A 23,172-nucleotide genomic window follows, 5' to 3' on the forward strand; every position below is an offset into this window, starting at 1 on the left:
TGGTGTTTGTACACATTATACCTATTTTTGAACTAACTTAAATTATATACCTATTTTTGAACTAACTTAAATTATGAGCAACTAAGGAACATTTTTTAAATAAAAAATTTTTAGCCGGGCGCGGTGGCTCACGCCTGGAATTCCAGCACTTTGGGAGGCCAAGGCAGGTGGATCATGAGGTCAGGAGATCGAGACCATCCTGGCTAACACGGTGAAACCCCATCTGTACTAAAAAATACAAAAAATTAGCTGGGCGTGGTGGCGGGCGCCTGTAGTCCCAGCTACTCGTCAGGCTGAGGCAGGAGAATTGCGTGAACCCAGGGGGCGGAGCTTGCAGTGAGCAGAGATCACACCACTGCACTCCAGCCTGGGCTACAGAGCGAGACTCCCGTCTCTTAAAAAAAAAAAAAAGATTTTTATTTCAGATAAAATTAATATTTCCATAATTAGGATACACACATAATTAGCAAACACACATTCTTGAGTCCATTGTTTAAGGTTTATTCTATAAACGACTTCCATGAATATTAGAGTTCCTGAATGTCATCTGAATATTTGTCTACACACTTGTGGGCAGCTTCTGTAGCCTTTTGTTTGTAGAAATTCCAGTTTTTCTGAATTCTTCCTTTTCCTTCAGGTATTCCATTTTGTATTGTTCATAAAAAGCTGGGTCATTATAGTGAGCTGTTAGACATTCTTTCATTGCAGAATTTTCTTTCCAGCATTTTACTACCATAAGGATTGCAGAGTTCTTGCAACATCTGGTAAAATCTTGAACTTGTCAGAAGACCTCTCTCTGGTCTTTTCTCTCATTATTTTAGGGATCAAAACATCTTTTTCGACATGTCTGAGATGCTGCTCCAAAAACCTGTAGTGTTTTCCCATTGTTTTTGGTATAAAAACCAAACTCCTTGAAATGGTTTACAGGACATTTCATGGTTCACAGCTGAAACTGCTCCACAGCTATGGCACACACTCCTCTTTGATCTCAATTCTTCTTTCTTGTGGTCTTTGCTTAAGCCACTGTTCTTCAAATTTCACAGAGCAATCATTAGAGTTGTTAAATTAATCCGCGTGGTGGAGAGCCATCGCTGCGGGTTGAGAAGCAATTAAGGAACTCTTCTAATGAACTTCTGGTGCACAACAAAACCATGTGGTCTCGAAATTTCAGTTCCCCCGCAGTCCCCCATTGTCTTTTATGCTACCCCGCCTTCCACAGTCTCTAGGGACCCTTAACCGCCCTCCTTGGCTCTCAGGCCATAATCTCACAACCCTCCCCAGCCCAACGGGGTCTGCCAGCGCTGGGCTGTAATACCACGCGCCACCAGCAGATGCCGCAACCCCAACACTTCACAAAGCCGACTTTCAAAATTACCACCGAGCCTGTCGGCAGCCATTTAGTGCCTGCTGTATACTTGCCAAGCGCTACACAGGGCGCTTCGGGTCAACCCCGCACCGGTTGGCCCAGCTGGGAAATGCGGCGATCGTGTGGGTTAAATTAGTAAAATGGTCTACAGTGCTTTGAACAATGACCGGCTGGTGGTGTGAAATTATTACCAGGCCGAGACCAGCCTGGAGCCGGCTCCTGCCTCGTGCCGTCCCGCATGGAGGTCCCGCCCCTGGGCTTGCCTTCCAGCCAGTTGGGGCCTTTGCCCTTTTTCTGTCGCCTGCCACTAAGCTGCTGCTAGGAACCCCGGCTGGAATTTAGCTCGCCTCCGGCAAAGTGGTGGGGGCGGGCCCGGGTCGGGGAGGCCACATCACCTGCTTCCTGCAGGAACTTTTAGAAGGCAGGCAGCCCGGAACATGGCACGGTGGGGCACGGTAGGGCGCGATGGGCCGCGCCCCTATGGCCTAAACTCAACATAAAGTTTCCCCCTTTGCCCTCTGGCCCGGCCCCAGGGTCGGGGCGCGTTTCTCGCGCCGGGCACAACCGTGAGAAGCGCGGGTTTGCGGGGCCTCTTGGCTGTACCTGGGGCTGCACCTGCCAGGAGTCCGCAAAGGCGCAGGGCCGAGCTCCCCAAGCCCGGAACGGGCGGTGGCCTGGCGGCTACCTCGGAGAGCAGAGCAACCTCGGAGGACAGGGCGTCCCAGCTCCCGGCGCGCACCAGCGCCCGCGCGCCCCAGTCCGCACGTGGCGCTCGGGCCCCGGCTGCAGGCGCACGCGCGCAGGGAGGCGCCACGTGCTGGGGCTCCACACGCCGGGAGGCTGCGCTCAGCGAGGGCACGCGGTCCCACGGGCGGGGAACCGGGCGCCGCGACCCACCCGCCGCGGGCCACCAGCCTCCTCCCAGCGCCCCGCGTAGCCGCGTCCCGCGCCCGGGCTCTCGGGCTCCCGGGCTGGCACCGCGAGGCGGCGCGCCTGTCGCCCAGGGCCGCCGAGGGGCGGGGCCGCCCGCATTGTTCCTCCCCGAGCGGCGGGCCCTCCCCTTCCCCCAGACCCGGGCGGGGCGCCGGGCCGCCGAAGCCGCGGAACGTGGGCTCGCGCGCCCCGCCTTTGTCTCCCGGGCGCGAGCCGCCGCAGCTCCGCGCCCGGTGCTCGCTGCGGAGCCGTTTTACGCCGCGGCGCGGGGGAACGGGGACTCGGGGCGGGAGGTGCGGAGCCGGCGGGCGCAGCCTCAGCATGGACGTGACCGTCTCGGAGCTCCTGGAGCTCTTCCTGCAGAGCCCGCTGGTGACATGGGTGAGTGTGCCTGGCTCCCCGCCCCTTTGTTGGTGCACCGGCTCCTCTCTAGCCCGGCAGGGGGACGTCGCAGACCTGACTCGGCCGGGGCCCCGGGTGGCCCCGGGCCGCTAGGGACGCAGCAAGTGGCTCCCGGCCGGGGTTGGGGCCGCGTCCTGGAGTCCGGAGCTTTTAAACTCTGGAGCCGGCGCCCCTGTTCTGCGTCCAGCGCGGCACCCCGCCGCGCTTTCGGCCGGGCCGGGAGCCGGGCGGGTACACCTGTTCCCGCCGGGGCGCTAGGCTGGCGGCCTCGGGGCGGACCGGGTCCCAGTGGTCACTCCTGTCCCCGGGGTTTAGCCACTCCCGAAGAGGACCCCATTCTTCGCAACCAAATATCTCGTGTAGTTTTTCTGAATCCCTCAGACCAGCCGGTGGATGGCGGTGACGGGTGGGGAATGGGGGCGCCGAGTGGGAACGTGAACAGACTGGGGTGGGCGCACTGATTTACAATGGATTTGAGACGTGAGGCATTTATTGAAAAGTCCTGTCTTTTTTTTTTTTTTTTTTTTTCCCTGCCCTGGAACGCAGGAGAAAAGTGGCGAGGAAGTTTTCCTCCTCCTGTCCCGTGTCTGTTGCCCGGCGCGGGGAGGGGAGAGAGGCCTTGGGAGAAGGCCGGGCTCGGTCCCTGCTGAAGGGTGGGGTGGGCGTGGGGGACCCTTTTCTGCTCACACTGACCCGGCCCGTCTCTGCCTGGGAGAGCTTTGGACCGTTTGTGCGCTTGGGGTGACTTCCTGTCTTTCTCTCCTCGTCCCCCTCCCGGCAGGTGAAAACTTTTGGCCTGTTTGGAAGCGGCAACCAGGACAACCTGACTATGTACATGGATTTAGTGGACGGCATCTTTTTGAACCAAATCATGCTGCAAATGTAAGTTACCTTCTTCTCGGAGAAAGGAAAGAATGGTGCGTTAGAAAGTTTCAGAGTAGAAAAGGAGTGGAAGGTTGCATGGCCGAGTGTGTGTGGGGTGGCGGGTGGTTCTCTGAAGATAGAGACGCTGGTATCTCAGTATTAACGTGCCTAGTGGCGTTAATACTGAGTATTAGTATTAACTAATACTAATAGGTGTTTGAAGAACTCCAGGACAGTGGGTCGGGCAGTTCGTTTGATGAAGGAAATTTGGAATTGAGTGACTGCCGTTTACCTGGTGGAGATAGTGCAATTGACTTCAAACTCAAGAACTTAATTGTGGTTTGAGCAATGAAATGAAAAAGTCCCCTTTTGAAGGGCAGGGAACTGTAACGGAGAGTGTCTGGTTACAGGAAGTGTCGGGGTGGGCCCAGGCATCCGAGGGTTACTATAAAGTTTCATTTTAGATGAGGTCGCCTGTGTTTCTGACCTCCTTTACATTTCATCTTCCTTTTTCAGTTGCCCCAGAGCAAGTGCAATTGATTAAGTCCCACTCTATGGACTGAGTTTAAAGTCACAGTGTTAGGAGGGGCCCAGGGAGTCAGAGGCCTTGGTGCTGTTTGTTTGGAAGCATGCAGCCTAAACAGGGTCTTGGTAGAAGTTACTCTTGCCAGCGAGTACATCTGACCACATCCTTTCCTGTTGCTGAGTTGTGCATGGCCTGTCTGATTGACAGCTTGCCACAGTGTAGGTGTTGGCTCCTACCTTTGCATTCTGTTTTTAACTCAGAAACTGCAGGGAACATCGGAACTGTGTGTCGGGATGATTCACAGGCACTTGAAGCAAAATAAAACATCCTGATGTTCTCTGTGGATCAGCCTTGTGTGCTCACCTGTTCACCTACGACTGAGCAGCTTGTCATACTGGAGCATAAATCTATTAGCTAATGAGAGATCAGCTTCATTCGTGGCTCACAAAGGCAGAGGAGCAGTTTGCATTGGCATATCCAGAAAGTGGCTTAAATAAATTGCCTTAAATGGCCTGTTTAGAAAAAAATAATTGAAGAACCTTGCTCTTTTTTTTTGTTTTTTGGAGGCGGAGTTTCGCTCTTGTTGCCCAGGCTGGAGTTCAATGGCGCGATCTCAGCTCACCACAACCTCTGCCTCCCGGGTTCAAGCAATTCTCCTACCTCAGCCTCCCTTGTAACTGGGATTACAGGCATGCGCCACCACGCCCAGCTAATTTTGTATTTTTAGTAGAGACGGGGTTTCTTCATGTTAGGCTGGTCTCAAACTCCCAACCTCAGGTGATCCGTCCACCTTGGCCTCCCAAAGTGCTGGAATTACAGGCATGAGCCACTGTGGTGCCTGGCCTCCTTTTGTTTTAATAAGTCATTTGATGTCACCCTGTTTAATGGTTTTGTTGTGTTTTGTTTTTTTTTAAGTTCACAGCTGTGGGTGTAGGAAAAAAAGTCACTACCAATCTTACCAATCTTCAGAGTTTAATTAGATTCAAAAACATAAATCTGTTGCCAGCTTTGGCAGCACTTCTTATATAACTTTGTTGAAACTGAATTCTCCGGAAGCTGTCTCGTGACATATTCGAGTTCTGGCCACTCTCCCCTCATTCTGTGAGACCCTGAAAATTACTGGATTCTATTGGCGCAATGACTGGTGAAACTTCAACCTGTCCTTACCCAAGCCCAAGACTGTTTAATTAAAAAAACCAGCAGTATCCCCAGCCTTTTCATTCAGCTCCTACACCCAGGCAGAGGGGGGAACAAAAGCACTGGAACTGTTTCTCTTTCTTCCCTGACCTTTGGAATTCCTGAAGCGTTTCCCACTTGCTTGTAAATCAGGAAAGCCTGTTGGACCATTCCTTTGAGAAATGCCAGCTCATCACTTGTTCGCATTTGGCCTGTGGCTAAATTCAGGGGAGGGGCTTCTCCCCTTCCCTGGCAATTTTAGATGTTCTCTCTGTGATACGCCAAGGTGATCATTCCAGAAGTGGGAACTGGTAAATTGTAGCTCTTAAGACTTCAAGAAGTGCTTCTGGGTCCCTCTGGATGGCTTGGGCACAGAGGAAGGGCGCATGGGGAGGCCGAATGGCTGGCTTTCCAGAAAAGAATGAGGAAAGAGAAGAGAGTGGGTGGGCATGGTTTCCTGCATGGGTGATCAGGATCACCCAGTTCCAGGTGATAGAAGTCGGAATAGTGTTTTTGCATCTGGAAGTGGTGAGGATTGACTGGAAGGGACCCGGGGGTCCTTTTCGGGGCAGTTGAAATGTCCTTTAGAGTGGCTAGAATATGTTTCATTTTCCAAAACTCCTCAAATGATAACTGTATGCATTTCATGCTATGTAAAATTACCTCAACTAAAAAATGAAGCCTGGCCCGCATCAGTCAGCCTACATAGCCAGCTGGGGTTCAAAGCCTTGGCCTCCCTCTTACCAGCAGTGTGACACTGGGTGCGTTGCTCAGTGCCTCAGTTTCCTCATCTGTAAAATGGGATGTAAAGTACCTTCCTTAAGAGATGGTTGTGAGGACAGAATGAAACCGTGTGTTAACATTTAGCTATTTGCCTATGTAGGTGCCATCTTAATCCAGAAAGGATTTGAGGCACCAAGTAAAAGTTTTTTTAAAATGTTTTTCCGGCCTACCTTTTCCCCTACATTCTTAGATCCTTGGATTACCCCACAGCTCTCAGCCCTTAGCCCTCTACCAGTGATGTCTAGGGCAACATTGGACCCTGTGACCCAAGTCCTAGCCCCGCGTTTAGACTGTACTGCACTTGAGCCTCTGTTTTCACTTCTGCCAAATGGCAGCATGCCACTAGCCAGCAGCTAAGGGGTAAGGCTGTTCTGCCTCATCTTCCATGCCAGTAGCTACTAGACTGTGCTGTTTGCCTGTTTTGATTCCTTTGCCCCAAGTTCATAGGACCTGAGGAAATCGCATTGAGCAGCACTGCTAACAGAGCTCAGATAAGAGGCTGTTACCTAACACCTCGGAGCCTTGTGGAGGTTGGCTGGGGGTCACGTGACTGCACCTGGCCATTGTCTCCAGCAACCCGAGAAGGCTGTTAGTAGTCTCTTGGCCCTGGTCTCCTGGTGACACCAGCACCTGGAAGCAGGGAAGCCCCATAGGTTCAGTTTTCTGGGGAGGCCCGGGGCTAGGAGAATTCATGAATGAAAGTGAGGCTTTCAGTGGCCTGGAGGGAGAGGTCTGGGGATGCCTGCTCAATAGCTCCTCTGTCAACATGGTGTCTCTGGTACCTACCAGCACCCGAGAGAAAAAGTTTGCTATGGTTAACTTTGGACACCTTTTTCATTCTCTTGTAGGAAAATTATTTAAGAGCCTTAACCCTAGCATCAGGCAGACAAGTTCAAATGCCCACTCTGCCACTTCCTAGTGTTATTATGTTGGGCAAGTGACTGAACCTCTCTAAGCCTTGATTTCCTGATCTGTAATAAGGGGATGGTGTTTTACCAATTTGAGGGAGGTTTAAATAAAACTGTATGTATAGAAAAAGCCTAACATATGTCTATCATTGTGCAGATGAGGCCCAGATCTGAGTTTGTGTGTGTGCCTGTGTGTGTGACGTACGTACGTGTGCCCATGCCTTTAGCACTGTACATCTGTACTTGTGAGGGTGAACCATCCAGTTTGATGCAGTGGCTGAACCTGGAACGTGGCACTAGGGCTGAGAGCTTGTGCCCTTTAAGTTCAACCCTATTTGTTTAGGCTCCTTTGTGACCCCTGGTGCTAGCTGCAAAATTCAGGATACTGTGTTAATTATTCATAGGTTAGAAACATCCTCAGGGAAATGGAAGAGTTTCTTTACCTTCCAGAAAGCATTTGAAGGGTAACTTTTCCCCCAGTGCACTTGAAGGAGAGTTTATGTTCCTCTTTTGCAGATGTAGAAGCTTAGGAGAAAAGGGCAAATTTTACTTTTTGGTTGAATGAATTTGTATTGGCGCAAAAATCTTGGGAAAAAACAATTTTTATTTACGAACTTCAGTAATTTCCATCTTTTGGCTGCAGTATATGACACATGGGGGCTTTGAGTCCTTAAAAATTACACAAACAGGCTGGGTGCGGTGGCTCACGCCTGTAATCCCAGCACTTTGGGAGCCCAAGGTGGGCGGATCATGAGGTCAGGAGATGGAGACCATCCTGGCTAATACGGTGAAACCTGTCTCTATTAAAAATACAAAAAAAATTAGCTGGGCGTGGTGGCGAGTGCCTGTAGTGCCAGCTACTCGGGAGGCTGAGGCAGGAGAATGGCATGAACCTGGGATTGGGAGGTTGCAGTGAGCCGAGATCATGCCACTGCACTCCAGCCTGGGCAACAAAGCGAGACTCCGTCTCAAAAAAAAAAATACACAAACAATTTATGTTCATCCTAGAATAGGAACATATACAGATGAGCAAAATAAAAGTTGACCTGATTTTACCATGTGGATGTAGCGATGTCAATATTCTAGTGCCTTCCAAATGTTATCTGTGATATATATTAATACGTGTCCTTAATGTATTAATATTTTTATACAAATATGGACTCATGCTATTATTTTTTAGCATGGGTCCATATTTGTATAAAAATACATTAAACATGGATAAAAATATTTAGCATTTTTTTAACCTGTGATAAATTACAGACATCTCTCTGTGTCAATACACAGTTTCTTGATTTAGCTTTAAATTTATGAAGTTTTTGGAATATGACCAAAAGTTGGGGGCTGGCTTTCCCAAAGGAGGGGGCAAGGTTATTGTAAGCCTCTCTTTAAAATTCTAGCAAGAGTTGGTTTCCTTTCTCTTTTTTTTTTTTTTTTTTTTTTTTTTTTTTTTTGAGATGGAGTCTCACTCTGTTGCACAGGCTTGAATGTAGTGGCTTGATCTCAGCTCACTGCAACCTCTGCCTCCCAGGTTCGGGTGATTCTCCTGCCTCAGCCTCCTGATTAGCTGGGATTACAGGCGCATGCCACTATGTCTGGCTAATTTTTGTATTTTCAGTAGTAGAGTCAGATTTCACCATGTTGGCCAGGCTGGCCTCGAACTCCTGACCTCAAGTGATCGTCCCACCTCGGCCTCCCACAGTGCTGGGATTACAGGCATGAGCCATCGTGCCCGGCCAGCTTCTTTTTTTCTAGTGGGAAATTTTTATGAAAAGGAATCCCTGGGGGCCCACACTTTAGACTTGGAATTCTTGGAACTCTTCAAGTTCCGACCAGCTACCATGTCTGTGTCCTGTCCTGTCATCCTGATACTAGAGTGCTGGCCTTTTATGTTTAGGACTATCATGTAAAGATGATTGTTCTGGATGACAACTTTTGGGGAAGTGCAGTTGTGTAACGGTTATAATAACATCTTCCTGTGGTACAGAAGCAAGTGCAGTCCAAGTTTGCTAATGCAGACGTGGGCTTCATGGAACCGTATAGCCTTTGAGGGCCGGAAGGATTCTGTAGCCATTTTGCAGCTGAGCACACTGAAGCCCAGGGAACTTTGGCTAGGCTTGGGACCTGGACTAGAACCCGTGTCTCCTGACTCCCATTTCCTACAGCATGGAAAGGTGAGGGTTACGGGAGTGCTGGGCAGAGTGGAGATTGAGATGTGCCTGCCTTAACTGTAGTTGAGGCTTTTGTTTTGATTAGTGTCTTGATAGCCTCTCTTTACCCAGAAAGGCTTAGTTAAAGGAGGGCGTACTAATAATCACGGTAAGTAGCTTAATTACTCATACAGTAAATGTCAGGGTTTTTAGTGTTGTTTCAGTGAGCTGTTTCTTCCAAGAACTGGGGAGAACAAAAGCAGGGATGGTCAGAGGCTTCTATGCTGTGGTGTGAGGGGACTCCCAGGTTCCCGACCCGGAGTGTATGCTGTGCCTTTGCACGTGCTGGAGACGTCCACGACGCACACTGAGGTTTTCGGCTCCTGGCACTCCTAGGGTGGTCCCATCTGACTTCAGTGAAAGATGGGACTACAATGACAAAGGCGAAAAAAAGAAGAAACAAAAACAAAACAGAAAAAGTGCTTCATGTTCTCTGAGTTCTGCTATTTTGAGAAGCGCATTCGTCACTGAAATTGATTTTCGTCTTTTAAGGTATCTACAGTAAAGGGAGGAGAATTGTACCTTTAAGATAAATTACTTTATAATGCCAGGAACACTTCTGTAGCTAAGAATGCCTTTGCAGTTTAAATTCTGAATGCCTCTTCTTTTCCTGAATTAATTTTCACAGAACTCTTAACCTTTATTTTCTCAGTTATGCATGACTCCAAGAGAAACACGTAACACGTAAGTGATTTGGCCACACTCCATCACTGTACTTCCAGAAACATTTGAAACGATTTCGATCTGTAGGGTTTTTTTTTTCTTTGTCAATTTTCTACTAATTATTGGCTTTGAATGAACCAGATGGCATTGAGATTGATTTCCTTAACTCCCCACACCAACCCCCAAGAGGCTCAGCACCTTCATCATGGGGCCTGGATGACAGAAGAAACTGTGAAGACAGGCCCTCCTTTGAATTAGCCATCCTTCGCGGTGTCTTGGGACCGTCAGATGGAAGGGAGGCCTTTGTTATGAAAAGCAGCACGCAGTCTGTGGAAGGGTGGAAACTAACTCAGTAATGCTGAGTGCTGTCGTCTAATGGAAAGCGTCTTCTGACACTGAGCGTTTTGAGAAATGTCCTGTATATAGATGAGGAAGGGACATAATACATCACTTGATGTAGATTTCTAGTTTCATCACAACCAGACCCGACTTTTGCCTGAGGTTGGAAAATAAATGACACTTTGGAGATTTCCCACATGAATTAATTGTGTCTCTTAGCATTTCTTTTTTTTTTTTTTTTTTTTTTTTTGAGACGGAGTCTCGCTACGTCACCCAGGCTGGTGTGCAGTGGCCAGATCTCAGCTCACTGCAAGCTCTGCCTCCCGGATTCACGCCATTCTCCTGCCTCAGCCTCCCGAGTAGCTGGGACTACAGGCGCCCGCCACCTCGCCCGGCTATTTTTTTTGTACTTTTTAGTAGAGACGGGGTTTCACCGTGTTAGCCGGGATCGTCTCTCGATCTCCTGACCTCGTGATCCGCCCGTCTCGGCCTCCCAAAGTGCTGGGATTACAGGCTTGAGCCACTGCGCCCAGCCTCTTAGCATTTCTTACAGGGTGCCTTGTATACCATAGAAGTGTCGTAGATTGATTATGCCAGTTTCTCAAATAGGATTTTTGTCCCTGGAATTTGTAAATCATAGGGAGGACCAGCCCAAGACCAATTCACATGACAGAGGGAGACCTGTGTTTAGTGGAACATTATGATTTTATTGGTGTTTTAAGTCAGAAAAGGTACCATTTTGGCCTGGCACGGTGGCTGACGCCTGTAATCTCAGCACTTTGGGAGGCCAAGGTGGGTGGATCACCTGAGGTCAAGAGATTGAGACCAGCCTGGCCCACATGGTGAAACCCTGTCTTTACTAAAAATACAAAAATTAGCTGGGCATGGTGGCACGCACCTATAATCCCAGCTACTTGGGAGGCTGAGGTAGGAGAATCGCTTGAACCCGGGAGGCGAAGGTGCACTAAGCTGAGATTGCGCCACTGCGCTACAGTCTGGGTGAAAGAGCAAGACTCCGTCTCAAAAAAAAATAAATAAATCAATAAATAAACAAACAAACCATTTTAGGCTGGGCACAGTGGCTCATGCCTGTCATCCCAGTGCTTTGGGAGTCTGAGGCAGGAGGATGGCTTGAAGAGTTCAAGACCAGCCTGGACAACATAGTGAGCCCCTGTCTCTATAAAAAATAACAAAAATGTAGCTGGGCCTGTAGTCCTAGCTGCCTGGGAGGCTGAGACAGGAAGATCCCTTGAGCTCAGGAGTTTGAGGCTATAGTGACCTGTGATGGTGCCACTGCATGCCAGACTGGGTGACAGAGTGAGACCCTGTCTCTATTTAAAAAAAAAAAAAAAAAAAAACTACCGTTTTTCTTCATCTGTCTGTCTTGATGTTTCACATATTTTTCTTTGTTCAGCTTTTAATTCTTCTAATCTTGAAATATATTTGGCTGGGTTGGTTTTATACAATATAACATTTGGGGTCTGCACTAATATGTGATTGTTCTTTTTGGGTGCTAGGAACGGTGAGAATGGAAACAGCATTGATTAAGGGCCTGTGGTGGGCCAGGTGCTCGGGTCAGGGAGCAGAAAGGCGATGTGTGGCCCACCTGAGGTCCTGGCTTAGCAGTGGCAGGATTAAGATTTGACTTGAACCACAACTGCCACAGCACGGCCTCATGGTCACCTAGGGACTGGAGGACAAGATGCTGGGTCGTGGCTGGGAGAGGAAGTGTGGCAGCTGCTGGGAGATGCAATTTCCATTCTCGTGTTTCTTCCCCTAGAGATCCCAGGCCCACAAATCAACGCATCAATAAGCACGTCAACAATGATGTGAACCTTCGCATTCAGAATTTGACCATCTTGGTGAGAAACATTAAGACCTACTATCAGGTAAGGGCAGTTCTGCTGTCAGGAATTCTGATGTGTGTCCATCAGTATCGTCACTGTCACGGTTTTCCCACAGGAGGCCGGGAGGAAACGGTGCTTACGTTTAGGCCTCTTCTTGTTGAAGTTGGTCGCGTTCATGTGAACCCTTCGTTGGGGCGTGTGTGAGGAGGAGATGGTGTGTTGCTTTCCCTTGTTCGGTGAATGTTCTTTGAGCTGGAAGGCCCCAGAGAGGAGCCTCGGTTTGCAGCCTCTGCCCCAGGATTGCAGTTGAGTGGGGACTGGCTGGAACGGGCTGGAATGACCCTGATGTGGTTGTTGTCCCCAGCCCCTGGCTCAGTGATTCTTTATACAGGAGCCATTCAAGGGTTGAGGGAGAGGAGGAACCACAGGAGGGCTATAAAGACCTCAGGAGGCTGAGGCAGGAGAATCGCTTGAACCTGGGAGGTGGAAGTTGCAGTGAGCCAAGGTCGTGCCACTGTACTCCAGCCTGGTGACAGAGCAAGACTCCATCTCAAAAACAAACAAACAAAACCCCAAACCCATCCCAGCCTTGGGAAGGCCAGTTGAGAGTCTTTGATGGTGTTAGTGATCTCTGGCCAACACGGATGGAAATGGACTGAAACTGTGTACCTTGGAGCCCTGGCTTGCTTTTTTTGTTTTTGTTTTTGTGTTTTTTTGAGACGGAGTCTCACTCTGTCGCCCAAGCTGGAGTGCAGTGGCTCCATCTCGGCTCACTGCAAACTCCGCCTCCCAGGTTCACACCATTCTCCCGCCTCAGCCTCCCGAGTAGCTGGGACTACAGTCGCCCACCACCACGCCCGGCTAATTATTTTGTGTTTTTAGTAGAGACGGGGTTTCACCGTGTTAGCCAGGATGGTCTTCATCTCCTGACCTCGTGATCTGCCTGCCTTGGCCTCCCAAAGAGCTGGGATTACAGGCGTGAGCCACCGCGCCTGGCCGGGAGCCCTGGTTTTCAAACCTTTTCTTAGCAGGGAAACTTTCCCCCTGTGTGATTTTTCTTGAGACCCCAGGTGAAGCCCAGTGCACTGTGCTCAGCTGTCTCCTCAGCCTCCAGGGCATCTGTCTGGGTTCCCGGGACCCCAGGGGACACAGATTGAGAACTGCTCAAGAACAACCGCCTCCCAGATTCAGGCCAGCGTTTCACTATACATGTGACTAGACTCCTCCTGACACCTGTTCCTCGCACTTGGCTTCCTGGGCTGTACCTTAGTCTTGTTCTGGGATTGGGGAGTATCTTTGGATGTTGTGAGGCCTCTGTTGATGTGAGGAAGCCCTCTGGCCAGCTGTGACTCCCCTTCTGCCCTTGTGCAGTAGTTGCTGGTTCTGGGGTCCGCTGAGGGACTGCTGGGTGGGATGTCAGGCAGAATGTGTACTGTGGCATCGGGCTTCGTGCTGGGCCCAGTTCCTGTCGAGGGCTGTGGTTGCTGCAGGAGCCCTTGCTTCTGTTTCAACATGAATTTGAAACTGAACGTGAGAGGGAGGGAATGGACAATGGCCTGGGTTTTCTGGGATTGTTTCCATCCCTCTCCCGTTGGGTGGGGGTGCTGGCGTGGTTTGCCTGTGTGGGCCAGTCCAGTGAGCCATCCGTGCTCAGTCCAGAGACCACTGGGAGAGGGGCACCATGGGGTCTCTGGACATTGTGTCTGGGAAGCTTAGAACCAGCCCCATCCCTTTAGTTCCAGATGTCTGAGGAGGGGGCCGAGGGTCAGGGAGAGGCCTGGAGGCCTGGAGGCCCGGTGTGGGAGCCTGTGACAGTTGGCTCTGGGGAGTGGAAGGGGAGCCACACTCAGCATGGTGTATGCTCTAGGCAGGGGCGTTTCTGCTGGCGTCTCCCTCTCGACAGCTGCGCACAGAGGCAGTGGGGCAAAGGCAATGGTGCTGTCAGTGACCTGGGCGTCTGTGATGAGGGCCTGGTGGCTGTGCTGGCTGCTCAGCAGGTGCGCAGGGCATGGACCCTGTCTGCAGGTGCCATTCGTGCCAGGCAGGTGCTTTCAGTGCTGTGTGCTAAGTGCGGGGGGAAGCACATAGTGCTGCAAGTTCAAGAGGCAAGACCCCCTAAGCCAGCCTGCACGCGGGGAGGTGGGGAAGCTTCTTGGAGCAGGTGATACCTGAGTGGAGTTTCAGTGGGCAACTGAGTTTCTAGTTTGGAGGGTCATGGGAGGGAATGGGCAGGGCTGGCCAGAGCCAGCGGTATGGCACCGGGCAGGTGTCTGCATCCCTGTCCTCCCTCCTCCTGCACTGTGAGCTCCTGGATGAGCTTGGATGTGGTGAAGGTCTCAAATGGAGGTGAGGTTTCTGCAGGTCTTCATGAGTAGCACGGGGCAGGCTCTTGCTGCAAGCTGTTTGGCCATAGAGATGCCATCCTCTGGCCCTGCCAGCCCAGGAGGACTTCTGCTGTTGGTGACCAGCCACTCTGAGGGTCCAACTCTGGGCCGGGCAAAATGGACTTGACCCTCGCTTGAGACTGTGTGGGTTTGAGAAGCAGTTTGCTGTTCTTGGGGTACTGTGCAGAGTTCCAGAAGGTGCGAGGTGGCCACACAAGGTAAAAGATGGCCAGCCCACCCTCAGGGTCCAGAAGGACTTCCAGGTGGAAAGAGGACCCTGCATCCCAGCTCCCCCTCCTTTTGTGCTGGGAGCTCTTGGAGGACCGGCTGGTGTGCGCCGGCAGTCTGGCCCAGCTCAGAGCAAATGGTCAGTCAGTCAGTGTGTGCTGACAGCACTTGCTGCTGACCAGGGTTGGTCACCGCCTCTCAGTCCTGCCCGCTTGAAGGAAGCTGACAAGATGCTTGTGTTCAGGGCTGGCACCTTCCGTGTGGACAGTGTTCTGCTGTGTATTTTTTTTTCCTTCCAATTTATGACAAAATAAAGTTCTTGTCATATAGGTCGTACTGTACGTGCTCTTTGTAAACAGCTTGGAAAACAGACAAGGAGCACAAGAAAAGACGCACCCGTTGGCGCAGCACCCAGTGACAATCGCTGTTAACGTTTGTCGTATTTCCTTCCAGTTCTTGAGTGAATGGTTTTTGTTTTATGCCATTGTGGTTGTGGCCATATATACAATTGCGTATCCTGCCTTTTTTCCCTTCCACCTAACATTATGGCGCAAACATAACCGGTTATTATAGTCAAGGGGTGTTCCAGAACGTAACAGCTGCCGCCTGGTCTCTTTTTGGGAAAGTAACCCCGAAGGTCCTGAGGGCTTGGAATTAAGTGGGACAAATGTCGTTGTTTACTCTGACTGGGGTGCTGCGTGGGTGGGCCTCCCTCTCACCTGTGGCTTTTTGGTGGACACGTCAAGTTCGCGCAGTCTGGCTTGGGGTTTTGTCTGCCAGGAGATGGCTTTGTGCCCCTAACTGTCCCCTTCTTCTCTGCGGCACACTGGAGCAGTGACAGTCTGGAAGGCCAGGCCTCTCCTAAAGAGCATGGGCCGTGTCACTAGGATGCTCAAGTTGATCTCTGAAAACCTGGGGAGGCAAAGGGTCCTTGACCTTTTCCTGAGCAGGGCATAGGTCAGCAAGCGGGTGGAAACCAGTGTGGCTGAGATCCCATCCCACCACCGGCATTTAAGCCAGATCCTCCACCTTCCTGGCTTACTGCATTGGACTCTTCTGGGATTGGGGCCCTGGAATCTGCGTTTTCAAAAGTTTCCCAGCTGCTTGAATCTCACCATTCCAACGGGATTGAGAGTGGTGGTTCTCAAAAGTGTGGTCCCTAGATCTGCAGCCTCGCTGGGAGCTGGTTAGAGATGCAGATGTAAGTCGGGAGTCTGTATTTTAACAGGCCCCCAGGGGACTCTGAGGCACATGCCCATGGGAACCACTGGAACCAATGGGTGAGAACATTTCTGGTGATTTCTAGAAGAGTCACATTGAGCTGGATCTCCTGGGCAGAAGGAGCTCAGTCCTCACCAGGTGACCCTTCTCCATCACATATGCCAGATGCATGTCTCATCACCCCAGGGCAGGAAGGCAGGGTCTCAGAATGGAGGAGGGGAAGGAGAGGATGCGGTGACCAGGAGGTTACCAGAGGGAGGAGGGGATGTTGAGGGAGTAACCGGGAAGGGACAGAGAAAGCCAGAGTAGGACAAAGCCTTGGAGAGAGAGCACCTGGGTCAGTCTCTGCATTTTGGAGAAGAAAAGGCTGGCCTGTCCAAGGTGGGGACACCAGCTTTAGGACCGCACCCTCAAATGGGACATCTGCTGAGTAGCCTGGAGGACAGGCGAGGCTGGGCCAGAGCCCCACGCTGCCTCAGCCTGGCAGGCCGGGGTTACCCTGTGTCCTCTGATGCTTGTTTTACTCATTCAACAGCCAACCTCCTTTTCATCTGGCTTTTTAAAAATTTAATTTAATTTTTTGAGATAGGGTCTTGCTCTGTTGCCCAGGCTGGAGTGCAGTGGTATAGTCTTAGCTCACTGCAACCTCCCCCTCACTGGGCTCAGGAGATCCTCTTACCTCAGCCTCCTGAGTAGCTGGGACCACCAGTGCACACCCTACGCCTGGCTACTTTTTGTATTTTTAGTAGAGACAGGGTTTCACTATGTTGGCCAGGCTGGTCTCAAACTTGGGAGCTCAAGCACTCCTCCTGCCTTGGCCTCCCAAAGTGCTGGGCTTATAGCATGAGCCTGTAAGGCTCACGGCATCTGTCCTGGCTTTTTTTTTAAATTAAATTTTGGATTTGTGTAATGGTTTGCTTTTTCCATTAAGAACCTTGAATATTTACATTAAATGCAGATAGTGGAGTCAGGCTGAAAGTGAGGCTGTTCCAGCAGAAGTCGGCCCTGTGCACCAGCAGCTGGCCTGTCTGTGCTCTGGGGTTGTGCCTGGCATCCCATCCCAATTCCCTGCCCTGGACACCTTCAGGCCGGCGCCTTGTCCGGAAAGGGCCTCATTGTCGTGTGAAGTTTCTGAGGTTTCTTTGGCTTTGTGTGGTGGGAAGCACTTCAGATGGTGGCCTGGATACATTCCCTGTGGGTTGATGGAGACGTATGTCTTTGTCATCGAGTCCACACATGGATATCTCATCCAGTGAGATCGGGACCGTTGGATGGATGTGGGGACTTACCCATAGGACTCACTCTGAAATGAGGTGTTTGCTGTTTCTTCACGTGCCTCTCCTCGCCAGGTGCAGAGGCTGCAAGGCTGGGGTCCCACCGTCTCTCTGGGCGGGCTGCTGTCCTCTGAGCCTCCTGAGTGTCCTCCTCCAAGTGAAGGGTGTGGGCCTGAAATGCTACAGCGGCATGGTGGCCAGAAACTGCGAGATTTAGAGTTTATGATCAGCTCAAGGAAGTTTAGTTTTCTGGGTTCCTTGAGCTCGGCTCTCTGACTTCTGGCCTCTAGCGTGGGCACAAGGCCAGAAGCTTCCTTATCTCAAGTGAAACAGAGGAATAAATACAGCCTGGGTGCCTTAGCTTCTCCCAGCCCTTTCTTTTTCCTTTATTGCTTTGAAGAATTAAAAATAAAACAGTACAATTGGTCGTAACGAACACTCACATACCTGTCGTTCAAAATAAATACGAACATATGGTTCTATTTTTCCATATTTGCTTGAGACCTTTTCTTTTTTTTTTAAGAAGTAAAATTTTCTGTTAAGATAGACGTTCCCACCAGCCACTACTAAGCCCTGTTGTCCTTCTCTCCCTTCCTGGGGTTAATACCTCTCATTAATTTGGTGGTATCCACTTAACACTTTTATCTTCTTGCTGTGTATATGTGTGTGTGTTGTATATATATGTGTGTGCACACTATACACGCTTGTGTACGCACAGAGCTTTGTGTGATCTTTAAATGAGACTTCCATAAATGGCAGCACTTTGCCTGTAACTTCTTCCTCTGCTCAGCCTTGTTTCTGAGATGTCAGCCTCTGTGGTAGTTGTATTAGATAAGCATGCTCTGTTTACTAAAAATTAGGCTTATCTTTAAGAAATGTGGACATTTTGTTTGAAGATGGAAATTTTTGTCTTTTAATTTTTGTTTTGTTTTGTTTTTGTTGCTGTTGTTCGAGACAGAGTCTTGCTCTGTTTCCCAGGCTGAAGTGCAGTGGTATGATCATAGCTCACTGCAGCCTCAACCACTCAGGCTCAAGCAGTTCTCCCACCTCAGCCTCCTGAGTAGCTGGGATCACAGGTGTGTGCCACCATGTCTAGCTAATTTTTTTTTATTTTTAGCAGAAGCAAGGTCTCGCTATGTTGCCCAGGCTGGTCTCAAACTCCCGGGCTCAAGCGATCCTCCTGCCTCACCCTCTCAAACTGCTGGGATTACAGGCGTGATCCACTATGGAAAATCTTTTGTCAAAAGCAGGAATAGAAGGAAATGTACATTTGACATTGTTGGTGGAAACAACACATTAAACTTGTGGCTCTGTCTTATTTGTGTGGTCTGGAGAGTTTAGTCTGCTTAACTGCTTTGATGGGCAGGGACAGGATTCAAGGGAACTTAAGAGTCCGCTCAGGCCATGGCTACTGGTACAAGAGGCATTTGCTTTAGGAGTAACAATACGTTGTATAGAATTTGCAGAGGAGAAATTAGTTTCTCCACTTTTGACTTCAAAGGTTAAAGAGGAGGGCCATATTTTTGATTTTGTAGCTCATGTCCACATTGTGAGGAAATTAGAAATAACATTTTTGATTATAAAAATATATTCTGGCTGGGCATGGTGGCTCATGCCTGTAGTCCCAGCCCTGTGGGAGGCCGAGGCGGGTAGATCATGAGGGCAGGAGTTGGAGACCATCCTGGCTAACACGGTGAAACCCCGTCTCTACTAAAAATACAAAAAAACTAGCTGGGCATGGTGGTGGGCGCCTGTAGTCCCAGCTTCTCGGGAGGCTGAGGCAGGAGAATGGCGTGAACCCAGGAGGCGGAGCTTGCAGTGAGCTGAGATTGCGCCACCGCACTCCAGCCTGGGCGACAGAGTGAGTCTTTGTATAAAAAAAAAATATATATATATATATATATATATATGTTCTTACTATATATATATTCTTTATATATATTCTTACTATATGTATTCTTTCTCTCTCTATATATATATATATTCTTACTATGGATTAGGAAATAGAAAGAAAGTTAAATTCACCTATTATCTCAACACCTAGGGATACCACTGCCAGCATTTTGGTACTTGTGCTTGCTTTGTGTGTGTGTGTGTGTTTCTGAAGTGTGGCTCGTATCATCATTATACTGTTTGTAACCTGCCTTTTTTTCATTTACCATGCAGTGAGCCAGCTTTTCCCCACCATTAAATACTCCTTCATAATATGAATTTTGGTGTCTGTAACATTTTATCGTGTGGATGTGACTCCTATCATTGTCTCAGAATCAGAAACCATGCCGCTGTGAACATACTTGGTACATAAGTCATTCAACACATGTTCTTATTTCCTTAGCAGGGAGTTCCTAGGTCAAATGACATGAATACTTTGAGAAGTTTTGCTACTTATTGCCAAAATAGCCTTATTTATAGGTTTTTTTCCTTTTCTTTGGTCAATTGCCCATTTGTGTTCTTCACCCTTTGTGATTGCATTTGTTAAAATGTAGCTGTTTTAACAAATTGCTATTGCATGCTGAAGATTCTCGAGTCCCCGCCAGGCTGGCAAGGTCCTGAGGCTGTGTTTGTGATGTCTGGGTGGACTTCGTTTGTGTTGGAGGATCTTGAGTGTTTTTGGGATCTCTCCAGCAGGACTGCCTGAGGGAATCGTAGGGGCGTTAGAGAACAAGGCAGCCATTAGGGGCAGGGCCTGGCTGTGGCTGGGGGTCCAGCCCAGGCCTGGGCTCCATCCCCACATCGGCAGCGGGAGCTTTTGTGGACCTGAGCATCCGGAGGTCACAGTCAGCTTCCGTGTGAATTCAAGAGCGAATTCAAGAGCGAACCCTGAACCCTCGACTGCTGGGAGGTGCGCCTGAGGAGGGCAGTGGTCTGCGGGAGTGGGGGGAGCCCTCATCCTCCTCCCATCCCCCATTCCCTAGCTAGCGCTTGTCTAGTAGAATAAGGAAATGCAGGATGTGGAAGCTTTGGTGGCCCAGAGGTGGGTGGGACTTGCCAGGTTACCGGCTCTTACTCTTTCTCTTTCTTGTCCTCTCCATGCCCGAGATGCTCACGTTTTGTGGGGTGGGAGAGTAGCCAGGTAAATCAGCTGCAATAACACCTGTGTACTCAGGACACGGAATATGGCCAGACACAGGCCTGGGGAGCAGGGATCTTGGAGAGCTTTCTCAGGGGAGATGTCTGCCTGCGGCTGGCGGGTTGACTGGCAGGGAGGTGGTGTCCTACAGAGCTTTGGAGACATAAAACAGCCCAAAGGTTGGGGCATCTCTTGGGGGGTATGGGGGTGAGGCTGCAGGCTGTGCTTAGGTGCTTAGGAATCTGTACTTTTTGTTTGTTTGTTTTTTTGAGACGGAGTCTCACTCTGTCACCCAGGCTGGAGTGCAGTGGCGCCATCTCGGCTCGCCGCAACCTCCGCCTCCCGGGTTCAAGTGATTCTCCCACCTCAGCCTCCTGAGTAGCTGGGATTACAGGCACCTGCCATCATGCCCGGCAAATTTTTTATATTCTTAGTAGGGATGGGGTTTCACCGTGTTGGCCAGGCTGGCCTTGAACTCCTGATCTCAGGTGATCCGCCCACCTCATCCTCCCAAAGTCCTGGGATTACAGGCATGAGCCACCGAGCCTGGCCTAGGAACCTGAACTTCTAAAAGAGAAAGCTTAGGAAAGAAAACTCCTGCTCCTGTTAGGAGAATGCATAGGTGTTGGGAGGGGTTGGCAGGTCGCGGGGCCCTGGACTGAGGCCACGGCAGCAGAGAGAAGGATGAGCTCTAGGAGACTCCGTGGGGATCCAGCCCAGATGTGGGAATCCCGGGGTGAGGGGTCCCTGGGTTCCTGATGTGACGTGGGGGTGGGTGTTGGTGCTGCTCTCTGGGTGAGCCTAGGGCTCTGGGTGAGGAGAAGTGGGCTCAGTGGGGAGCAAGCCAGCTTGGTGTCACTGGTGTCGGGCAGGTGGAGCTGAGCGTTCCCGGCTAGGCATGCAGATGGAAGCCATGGGGAAGTTGGCTAGAGAGTCACAAGCAGGCGTGGGGGATGAAAATTGCCCACGGCCGAGGAGGTGGGAGCAGGCCCCAGGGTTAGGGTTGGGCAGAGCACATGGGACTCCCCAAAGTGACAGGAGTCCCCCAAGTGGGAGGACCGGAGGGAGAGTGGGCTGCAGAGAGAAGCCCTGAGGAGAGAGGGCACCAATACACAGGGCTGCCCGTGGTCCAGCAGACCACTCAGCTGGGGGCGGCTCAGTGCCCACCTGGCGCAAGCACCCTAGGAGAGCAGGAACGGCCGTCCGGGCCCGAGACGGTCTTGCTCTGCGGCAGACCCGCGCGCCTCCCGGGCTGTACGCTGGTGGCGGAGGCTTCCTGACCAGCCAGACCAGAGGGCTGCAGTTCTCAGGGCCACTAGAATCCCCTTTTCCACACTTAACAAAAGGCCTGTACTCCCAGCCCGTGCTGCTCCCTGCCTTGCTGGCTCCTGCTGCTTGTATTTCTTTCAATTATTTATTTTACCTTTTTATTTATTTTTGAGACAGGGTCTCACTCTCTCACCGACGCTGGAGTGCAGTGGTGCGACCATAGCTCATTGTAACCTCAAACTCCTGGGCTCAAGCGATCCTGTGGCCCCAGTCTACCAAGTAGCTAGGAGTACAGGTGCGCACCACCGTGCCCAGCTAATTATTTTTGAATTTTTTGTAGAGATGGGGTCTCACTGTGCTGGCCAGGCTACTCAAACTCCTGGGCTCAAGCAGTCCTCCTGCCTTGGCCTCCCAAGGTGTTGGGGTTACAGGCGTGAACCCCCATGCCAGCCAGTGTTGGTGTTACAAGCTCAGTGGTTCAGCTGCTGGCCAGGGGTGGAGCAAACGGGCTGAGGACTTGGTGATGCGCTGAACGCCCAAACCTCTTGGGAGGCAGGTTTGGTTTCTGTAAGCTGTCAGAGTGCCAGTTGGACTTGTTTTCCTTTCTTTTCTCTCCTTTTTGTTGTCAGAAGAAATGCTGTCCAGGCATATCAGATAGCAGCGAGGAACTGTGGGACTCAGATCTGTGGCCATATCAAAAGACTGAGAGATGAATGGGAGGGAGCTTAACCTTTACTGAGTGCCCTTGCTGGGGACTTCAGAACCTCGTCGTATTTCACGGTTACTTCGGTGTTATAAAGAAGAAATTACCGTCTCCATTCTACAGATTAGGAAACCAAGGCTCATGGAGCAAGATCAGGAAACAGCCTCAGAAAGCCGCAGGTTTTCTTCATCACTGGCTGCTTGGAGAAGCTTCTTTCTACAAGCCAGGCTTTCTAGAATCATGTAGGGAGGTAACTTGCTGCAGGTGGACCTGCTGCCCTGTAAAGGCTGGCAGGGCCAGTCAGGATCTGCACCCGCAGTGGGGCGGGTGGTGCAGCATGCGGTGTGCCCTCAGCTGGGAGTGTGGGCTCCCGTGATAACCAGGCTTCACACCAGCCTGGAGCCCAGAGGAAGGGACTGGGTTGCTTCAGGCACCTCTGAAACTTCCGGGGTTGGGCGGAGGGTGGAACAGGGAGCAGCTGGCCTCAGACTTCACCCTTCACCCCAGAGTGGCAGGAAGCAGAGATTCAGGGCTAATTGCAGGGGTTGCGGAGGGCGAAAGGTGGGTTTGATGTAATTAGCAGAGTTGGAGTTCAGCCAGGGCAAGGAGATGGAGAGAAAGTGTGTGTGTGTTTGAGTGTGTGTGTGTTTGTGTGTGAGAGTGTGTGTGTGTGTACACAGTCTTTCTGTTCTCTGAGGGTTCTTTCTCTAGGACTCGAGTCAAGACCTTGATTTGCTGGGGCTTCCCTCCTGTCCCAGGAGCGGCCACCCTGTCCTCTGCCTTTGCAGGAAGGAGGTTTGTCTCAGGAGTCTTGCTTTCGCTCCTGGTGTTGGGGGTGTCACCCAGGCCCCTTGACTGACCCCTTGCCTGGGCCTGTTGGGCACAGCACCGAGCCCAGATTCTCAGAACGTGCAGCCTCAAAGGGTCTCCTCAGAGACCTGCCCACTTCCTGACTTTGACACACTGGGACGTCCCCCAGGTCCCTCTCCCTCCCCAGTTGTTCCAGAAT

The 23,172-nt window shown here is 50.8% G+C and overlaps 1 protein-coding gene and 1 pseudogene across 3 annotated transcripts in view; one reads left to right on the top strand and one right to left on the bottom strand.

Annotated features, from left to right (window-relative positions):
* Positions 1-492: 492 nt before the first annotated feature.
* LOC112424171 (COX assembly mitochondrial protein homolog pseudogene) lies at positions 493-2,099 on the bottom strand (annotated as a pseudogene).
* A 390-nt stretch (positions 2,100-2,489) lies between these two features.
* LOC105467551 (coiled-coil domain containing 88C) overlaps positions 2,490-23,172 on the top strand; it is a 149,184-nt gene continuing 128,501 nt past the window's right edge. Inside the window, exons 1-3 of one of the 3 annotated variants that reach the window (XM_011717225.3) lie at positions 2,490-2,680; positions 3,483-3,583; positions 11,948-12,056. In XM_011717225.3, the coding sequence (XP_011715527.2) occupies positions 2,621-2,680; positions 3,483-3,583; positions 11,948-12,056 (270 nt within the window). In that variant the 5' untranslated portion in view covers positions 2,490-2,620. Of the gene's footprint in view, positions 2,681-2,916; positions 3,108-3,130; positions 3,150-3,482; positions 3,584-11,947; positions 12,057-23,172 lie in introns of those variants that run through there. The other 2 variants (XM_011717227.3, XM_071099712.1) reach the window with 2 other exon arrangements.

Source organism: Macaca nemestrina, chromosome 7 (genome assembly GCF_043159975.1).
Source record: "Macaca nemestrina isolate mMacNem1 chromosome 7, mMacNem.hap1, whole genome shotgun sequence".
Lineage (NCBI taxonomy): Eukaryota > Metazoa > Chordata > Mammalia > Primates > Cercopithecidae > Macaca > Macaca nemestrina.